Source organism: Aptenodytes forsteri, unplaced genomic scaffold, assembly GCF_000699145.1.
Source record: "Aptenodytes forsteri isolate BGI_AS27 unplaced genomic scaffold, ASM69914v1 Scaffold736, whole genome shotgun sequence".
Lineage (NCBI taxonomy): Eukaryota > Metazoa > Chordata > Aves > Sphenisciformes > Spheniscidae > Aptenodytes > Aptenodytes forsteri.
In genome coordinates, this window is record NW_008794754.1 from 1 (window position 1) to 9,425 (window position 9,425).

The 9,425-nt window shown below is 35.4% G+C and overlaps 1 protein-coding gene across 1 annotated transcript in view; it reads right to left on the reverse strand.

Moving 5' to 3' along the window:
- Window positions 1-2,695: 2,695 nt before the first annotated feature.
- Window positions 2,696-9,425, reverse strand: part of LOC103894795 (afadin-like) — a gene marked incomplete at its 3' end in the record, with an annotated part of 6,807 nt that continues 77 nt past the window's right edge. The window contains exons 2-6 of the mRNA XM_009274252.1: window positions 8,924-9,119; window positions 7,109-7,224; window positions 5,434-5,597; window positions 3,873-4,033; window positions 2,696-2,853 (exon numbers count right to left, since the gene is read on the reverse strand). Coding sequence (XP_009272527.1) covers window positions 2,696-2,853; window positions 3,873-4,033; window positions 5,434-5,597; window positions 7,109-7,224; window positions 8,924-9,119 — 795 coding nt within the window. The remainder of the gene's footprint in view (window positions 2,854-3,872; window positions 4,034-5,433; window positions 5,598-7,108; window positions 7,225-8,923; window positions 9,120-9,425) is intronic.

Below are 9,425 nucleotides of genomic sequence, written 5' to 3' on the forward strand. Positions count from 1 at the left end.
ATCAAAGCAAGTAACTAACAGGAAACTACCATTTACAACAAAAGTCGTCAATGTAAGAGTTAAGAAAAATTCTTACAATGTTCAGAGTGAACTTTATCATAGGTACTTATGCAGCCTTATAAAGGTCTTGTCATATAACTTAAAATCCATCTTAATAGTTAAGTAAATGTCAACTGCTTAAGTCTTCTTTGAAGACACTTCACCTGCCACCCAAAGAGAACAAAACATTTAAAAATCCCAACCAATATGTTCCACTGTACACTTGTTTTAAACCCAACAAAAAGTAAAGAATAGGAATATGTGCAAGATCGATTTGTCTTCCACAGAACACCGTAAAGTGTCAGAAGAACAGGGGCAAAAGCCCACCAGGGGTAAAGAACAGCTATGAAACTTCAGTGTAAAGGAGTACCAATGGCCATGACACCTATTTAGCATTGTATTTGTGAGTTTCCAAAAAAGAAAACAGTGATGAAAGACACATCAAGCTAAAGCTAGGATATTTTAATGTTTCCAGCAAGGAAAGCAACTTCATAAAATATTTGGCCAAAAGGAGATTTTGAAGTTAGGTTAAAAATACTCAACTTTTTAAATAAAGGAAGGATTATCGTATTTAAAACCCAAGCACTGTATCAGCAGAGGCACTGAGAAAGGCCAAGTAGATTTCAGCCAACTACAGTGAATTACGGTGAGCAAAACAGTAAGGTCTTCTACACTTAAAGGTATTAAAAAAAAGATCTGCTATTAGCCAATGAAGACCACTCACGTATTTCAAATGTAAACATAAGCATACAACTTATGCCAGTATAGAAACTTACTATATCAAGACGTGTTGCTCAGAAAACACAAAATATTTTCCAGAAGTACATTCCAGAAAACTAATTTAAATCAATTTGCTTCACAGCAAAGACTTTGTTAATCTTTCCCAAGATCAAAGCAACATTCCTCAGACTATTTTCTACATTAAACATCTCCACACAAGATTAGAGAACAAGGGGAGGAGAGAGAGAACACCACCACCACCACCACAGTGACTTGCAATAGTTTCCCTGGTAAGTGTGCAATCAGTTCAATAAATTCCTTAAAATATAAATATTTCATAATACATCATAATACCCTCTAACTCGGAACTAAACAGACTGATGCAAAACTACCTTCCAAATTCAGTCACAATGTCTCTGCTGTAGCCCACAATTCTCTCAAACCATCAGAAAAATGAGCGTGTCAAGTCAGCAGTGTATTTAATAAGATAAATGAAATTCATGATTCTCAGTCATTGATAGAACCCACACTATGAAGATAATTGTCATAATTAAAACTACACATAGAAAATACTTCGCAGCCAAAACTGAGAATCAATTTTTAATATGCTGTGTCATAAAAAATACCCTGTTACTTACAAAATTATTCCCCTCTATAATAAAGACCTATGTAAAATTTTACTGAAGTTAAGTAAAATTAACTTTCACAGTTGGGACCCTAATTACAGGTTAATGAAGACAAGGATAAAATGTCCAGAACTTCATTAAAAGTATAGCTAGAACTAAGGCAAAACTGTTGAAACAATAAAAACTAAGATTAGTTCACTGTTACGAAACTACAAAAGCACTACCACCATATGGTTTCCTTATTACTAGTTAGAGCATCATTAGAGCAACATGTCAATTCCCAGCTAATTATACCACTAGAGGCTGTGAGCACAGCAAAAGTAGACACTAAGGTTACTCAAAGATACCGTAAAAAACAAATCAGAAAGCGACTTTAAGACCCAAGATCTATCCACATACTTTAGAGCAGCTAGAAGGTGCGGGGAATAGCAAATAATATAAGCTTCCTTACTGTTTTCCAGCGGCATTTTAAGCACTGGAGAAGGGGCAGGGGAAGAGAACACAATACAATGAGACACAAACATTTTTTCCTTTCTTTCATCATTTTAAGGAGCAATAAATCCAAGTTTATTAGACAAGTAATAGCCAGAAATGTAATCAAAGACTGGACTCAAACAAGGATCAAATGTTTTCAAGTCTCACTATTCTCCTTCAGAAGATGATATGGACAAAGTTGGAAACATTTAATCAGTACTGCCCATGGGACTTTTTGATAAAGCCATACCTCTAAGAAACAATTCTATACAATTCATTTAGAACTCCTAAAATAATTAAATTCTGAAAATAAGCCTAAGTTTCACTTAATCTTTTCTGATGTGTAATGAGGGTAAGCTACCACTGAAAGGCATAAGGCAACAGCATATAACATATACCTTTTAGAATGGAATTTGGACTCAGCACTTTTGCCTCTGAGCAAATGCTCTTAGTTCAGGGGCACAAACAGCACAAATTTAGGTATCCACAGGATTAACTATTAGTTTATACATCTGCAAACCATAAGCACACTTAGTGGTATAAAACCACAGTGCCAAATATAGAAATATGTTACTTTAATTATTAATGTTTATCTATGTATACTAAGTAATAATTTAGAAAGATAGGAAGATTTAAGTTCTAAAAACAAAAAACCTGACAAATCACTTCAGAATTCCTGAGGCTTTTAGATTATTTAAATTAAAAAAAAAAAAAAAAAAATAAAGTAAAAAAAATCACAGAACTACCAGAGTCTTTCCATTTAGTTTTAAAGCTACTGCAAGGAACAAAATTAAATATGAAGCATGAGAAGATTGTGACTTAGTAACTTCACTTACACGAGCAATACAATAATCCTTGGGATTTTCCTTCTCCAGACCGTATTTTTCCAGTGCTTCAATAACTGCAAAGTCTGCAGTATCCGTAGTGGACAGCAGGATTGTCTTGTACGGTATATTTGGTTTTAAACTATCTGCATAAATTCTCAGTGTCCCACCTTGGAAACAAAGTTTAATTAACAATGCTACCAGAGAATAAAAAGACATACATGCAGCCATTTATGATATTTCTAACAATACAAGAACAAACTCCTTCAGAAATCATTTAGTCAATCCACTAACAAAAGAAAAGTTACGTAACATCCCTGAAATAAATGTCTCCGCCATTGGTAAAAACCTCCAGTGATGCTTTCCTAATTTCTAAGCAAGTCTTTTCCCCAGTGCTTCACCATTCTTAATATTACCTGAAGTTAAAATGAAACAGTGACAATGACTGGATGAAGAACTTACCTCTCCCATCCTGACAGCAAGTTTGTGTTGACCGTCAAGAATCTCCCCTCTCTTTAAAAAGCCCATTTAAGATTTCCCTCAGGTGATGTTTCATACACCTCTAACTCCTTCTTCACTACTCGTCCATGGACGGAATAAATCTTTTGAGGTTTTATCAGTACTAATATTGCTTCATTTGTTCATTTAACGCTGATGTTTATACAGCCACTGTTGTTGTATCCCCACCCCCAAGAATGTGAAATACTTGATCATTGATATTCACAAGATCTACCAGGACCCTTTGTGCAGACCTGAACAATCACTCCTTGCCATCCTGTATTTGTGCTACTGATTTCATTTTTACATTCAGGTCATTCAGCTTGTTCTTAGCAAAATGAATGACAGTTATTTCAGAAGACTTCCTCAGTTTGTCAGTTTAATAAGTCTAATTCTGTCCTTCCTTCTTTCCCAGTTTAGCACTGTTAGCAAGATCAACGAGCATATTCCCTCCCATCAGTTCGCCCATCACTGAAAGCTTTGACTTGCACTCATCACAGAACACACGCCTGTGGAATCTTACTTCTACAAATCCTTCATTCAGTTACACCACAGATAAATTAGCCATGAAGTACAAAAAATATTGGAGAAAGCAGAAGTCAAGTCAAATTTACAGGAGTTGCTGGCCTTAAAAACAGTCTCTCAGTAAACAGTTTACCGTTTACAACTTAACCAGAAGAAATCTAAGTACCTGAGTCTGGTCTGCCATCAGAACTGCGGAATTCCTGCATTCTCTTCTCTAGTTTTTGCTGTCGCCGCCGTTTCATAACTACCTCGGGATTGGATATTGTGCGAGTGAAGCTGGTCTCAGGCATATCTTTGTAAACCTCAGCTGCAAGGCGAGAATTCTCACTGCCAAGTTAGTTTAAATAAACAGAAAAAATTGTCATTAATACCTCAGAATACATATATCCTCACCACTTCATAAAGGATAAAAGGCAAGTGGAATCCATACACAGAGAAGATCAATTAAGTTATTGTAAGATGGTTTCTACATGAACTTCACTTTTGCTAGGATTAACACTGTTCATGTACCTATGCTCACCTGAAATAGACAACAACCAATTTAAGTATTGATGGTTGCTAGTTTTCAAAGAAAAAGAAGGCCTTCTACCTCTTAGGGAAAAAAAAAAAAAAGGCATTAAAGAAACTTTACATTATACCCCTAACTTTATTCTGATTTACAATATTGCAAATCACATGGAAGCAGAGTTACCATGTGCTTGCAGCTCATGTTTTTTCTTTTGCCAAGCTACTTAAATACAATTCTATTTGAATTTTAAAAAATTAAGATCAAGCTCAGTAACGGCATAGAATACTGGAAAGATCATGCCGATATCCGAAGAACGTTGCAAACATATCCATGCAGAGCAGTACTACATGTATGAAAAACAATCATGAACTCAAAAAGAGAAAAAAAAAAAAAAAAAAAAAAAAAAAAATGAGCAGCAAAAAAAAAATCAAACTGAGCAGCTAAATCCTCTATTATATGTCAACCAGTCAACTAATTTCTTTCATCTCTGAGACTCTGTTATCAATTAATAAGTTTTCATCATTCATTTTCTTTCTGGGTATGTTAAAAATCCACCATTAATGATTTTTTTTTCCTGGTGTATTACATATGAAACCTACAGAATCTGGTACAGAGACAAAAGTTTAATTTAATGTAGACCATTCTCAGCTTTCTAGTTCTACATACAGCTATTCATGCCTGACTCTTGTGCTTCAGTTTTCTGTACAAGGATTAACGTATGTCCTGCCCTGTCTCAATGAATAAAGCACAGCAGATTTGGGAGCAAGAGCTGAAGAACCTAGAAGACTGGCTACCAAAATACATCTCAGAGAAAAACAAACTGATAGTCAGGTGGTAAGCCAAATGCAAACACCTACACATACTAATTTTTCTGGCAAAAGACAGAACAATCAAACATACGGAGAGGAAAAAACCCACTCCAGAGTAAATGCTCAAAAATAAACATAGTGAGGAAAGTCCATGTCACCAAGCATGTGTCAATTTCCGTGCAAGGACAAAGAGGTGGAAAAAAGCTTATTTCATGGTTTAAAAACAAACCTTGCCACAAAATGTACATACAAACCACAGAAATCGCCATCACGTGTTTTGGTTTATGATGATATTGCACCCATGTCAACTACTTACTTTTGAAAGAAACAACAACTTATTTTGTAGAAAGTGGGAATCCTTTAAAGTAAAACGTAGGTTATATGAACTGATCAAAGGTTAAAACACTCACATATCATCCCCATGAAGAAGTCTATCATCTTTATCTGAAGCTTGTCGCAACGCCTCTTTTTCACGCCTCTTTTTTTCTTTTTTTTCTTTTTTTGAGAGAGTTCGTTTGAAATTCTGAATTACTCCCTCTTTTTCTTGTTTTTCAGGGCCATTACTCTGAGCCTTCTGAAATAAATGAGTTAAAACAACTTTCATCATTTTCAGTCCAATGAAAAGTTAGTGTTGGTTTTAACTTTCCAGATAAATCTAAGACATAGTATCACTAACACAAAAACAATACTCCAGGCAACAATACTCCATTACACAGGGATGGGACTAATACTCTCCAGAATAACGTAGAAGGCAAAAATAATTTCATATTCCAAAGTAAGTATGAACTGATTAAGCACCTTGTACTCAAGAAAGTGAAGAAACAGCAGAATTTTACTTGAATACTGCCTACTATCTACTTGGCCTCAAAGATTAACTGAAAGCTGCAGAACAAATTTCTGCCTCCCAGTAAAAATACTTCACAAAACAACGCGGCACTTAATCTGCTTTCAAGACAACTGCGTTGGAGCATCAGCTAAGAATAAACTGCAGAAGAAAAAACATTACAGAGGACATTTCCCCTATGATGTATTTTTCTGAGTTGTCCTTCCAGTGTTCTCTTCTCCAATTCCTGCTCCTTGCATACACAAGATACCTGTAATCCTAGGCTCGTTTGCCTTCTGTAGAGAAAATAATAGAAGATGAGAGAAAGATGATGCAGGTTTTTTTTGCTTCTATCGGGAAGTGAAGAACACAGAGAAGGAAGATTGAAGATTACTTAATTCAATGAATAGGAATAGCAAGTCTGGTAGATGTAGTGCAAGACATCATTAATTTTCTCTCCCCACCTCTAACATGGATGTACCCTGCAGTGAAAAGCATAGTGCAAGAATAGCTCATGTACCTATACCCAAAGCACCTTTAAAATTAACAAGCTCTAATTCCAAGAACAACAGAAATTTAGTGCTCAGCCCAAGATGAAAAACGTGCCTGAAAATAGCCCACACTGAACAGCATGTTTTCCATAGCTATAAGCATCCAAGTTAGATATAATATACATAATTGTATGACTTCAGGAGCCAAAGTCTGATCTAATTTAATTTTTAAATGACTAATATAAAATAAGCTTTTGTATGGCTGATGTTCACATGTCCCTCATTTTGCATTCGGAAGGAAGAAAAAAAGCCTCCCCAAAAGGAAACAGTCTCCCATCAGTTTTGTTAAGAAACAGAACGTTACCTAGGGAGGTAACAATTTTTAGTTATTTAAGTCCCTCTGGCATCCCCTTTTAAAGGCTCTGCAAGAGATAGGATTACCTCCTAGGTGTTTGGCAGCATATACTATTTGAGGAAATTTTTAATTCATCATATTAGAACAAAGCAAGCTCTAAGTTCTCTGGGCATTACATGCTCCAGTACTAGACAGCTACACGGATCAAAGCATCACAAACCATCTGAAAGATCATAAAAATGCTGTGTTATGAAGATGCATTTTAAGTATTTAAAAAGACTCGCTCCAGAGATCAACTGCTGATGACCACCTTTGTTTTCAGGAATTAGAAAAGTAGAAATTATGTTTTGCTATATAAGCAAGTCCCACACATTTCGAAACTGTTGTTACCACTAGCATACTCCTTAAAGACTCACCTTTGGAGGAAGTGTATCATTTTCATTCTTGAGAACAAATCTTCCCTCTCGATCATCTTTGTTCCAGTTTAATTGTACAACAAGAGGCTTCTCATCTACATCTAATCTTCTTTCTTCTTCAAAAAAATGGAAAGCAGTAACAGTTACTTGGCACCCCAAGAGCAAAGATATTTAGAAACAAGTTATGCTCTAAAAAGAACAAAAGGTTTGCTGAACAGTACACATCAGTTGATGCTTCCCTGTTAAGTATAGGGGTAGAAAGCCTGGGGAGGTAGTAATGTATGTCCCCTTTCCAGCAAGCAGCCTAAGTGTATTCCCTCTATCTACATAAGCTAAAGGTCCACGTAAAGTAGTCTTGCATACCTCCTTTATCAGAACTGAAGTCTGGGAACACAAGATTATCACTCAGGAGAAGTTACATCTACAGTTATGATGTTTCAAACTTTGTAATTTCACGAGACTTCTAAACACTCATTTTCCTTATTTTAAGTTTAACCAGTCTGATTGTGGCCCAAGAACTACTATTCTGGAAAGGCTGCACAAAAATAAACTAGGTTTTGAAAAAAAAAAAATCTATTATGCTGCACAAAAATAAACTAGGTTTTGAAATAAAAAAAAACTATTATGCATATATACTAGACAAAATTTTATTTAGTGTATTTAGTGTATTATATCTATTTTAATTATATGAAAAAAAAAATCTGAGTGGTTAAAAAAATTAAACAAGTGTTGCCATTTGATTCCCTTCTAGAAGTAGGAGACAGTACATATGCATAGCAAGACAATGATGTCTTTGCAGTTACATTTTACTTAATGAGAAACACTCCTATTGAAGGAGGTGCCTCTCATGAGCCACATTTTAAACATCAGGAACTTGCTCTGCAAAGGAAACCATTTCATTTTGAGTACAAATACAGTGCTAACAGATTTTTAAAGAAACCTAAAGCAGAAAAAACACATACTATTCATTGCTTAAATTAGTGATGACACATGCACTTTTCCCGAATCCCGTAATTCACATCAAGTCACCATTTGTGGACCATGAAAAGTGACACATATCCCAATAAATTTCCATTCTCTATCTCAAGTTAAATTATTTTCAGTCTTTCAAAAGCAGAATTTAAGGTAGTTAAACCACTTGCGTAAGCTTCCAAAGTACAAAAAAGAAAAAGCACGACAAAAAGCTAGTTTCTCCTATCCCTGTCTCCACCACCACCACACACACTACCACCCTCCAACCTGAAGCTTTCTATTGGGGTGGGGATAGACAAATGCTAGCAGCATCAAAAGGCTATTTAGATATCTAAGTTCTTCACAGGTAACATGAAAGGATCTGTTTAAGAAACACAGTGGCTTCAAACAATACTATGTTGAACTTCCCCCAGTTTAGCAGTAAAGAAACATGCACTATAAAGCTACCTATCAAAGGCCCACAACATCAAAGAACTGAGGATATACTCTTAAGTGCTCCAATTTAACACTCCTATTCTCCCATTATAAATTTAGTCTTTACCTACTAGTCCTAAAAATAGCAACTCTCTCACAAATGTCAACAAACTAACAGGATGTCAAGTACAACATTTAATAGGTCATAATCAAAACTTACATTAACTGCAGGCCTGATACGGGTACTTACATTTTGGAATTACCACTCCCCCACGTAACAATTAGTAGCAACGTACTTAGGAACAAAAACCCCAAGTCTTATGTGGTTCAGAAGCTGGGGGCAAATCTAAATGCTTAATCTAAATTTTGGCTGGGGGTGCATAGGAAGGTGGTGTGGATGCAGAAAAGAGTTCGTGAATAAATACTAACCTCCCCTGACATGCACCTCATAAAGCGAGTATTTAGGGGATGACAACATTCGCATGTCTGGTCGAAACTTCTCTGCAAGAGTTTCTATCACATCTTGAGTTGTGGCAGTACTAGAGACACGAATACATTTTGTTGCAAAATTTCCAGCTGCTTTGTCTTGAAAGTAGAATCTCATTACTCCATGAAACTCCAGATCCTGTAAAGAAATAAAAATACAGATCTGAGTGCTGGCTAACAGTTATAAGGTTCAGAGTTCTTATATTTTCATAATATATTTGTAATGAATAAATAAAAGACATTCAAATATCACACTGGTTTTCAAAATTCTGAGGACAGTAGAATTTACTAACTAGGACACCATAAACTTGAAAAAATAAGGATATTCTATAAAAAGAAATTAAGTACTCTATATTATTGGAAATATTTAAAACTTGAATCTTTAAGTATCCAAATTTACAGCCATTGTCAAGGTTTACCTGAAGAAGAATTAATCCCCCCCCCT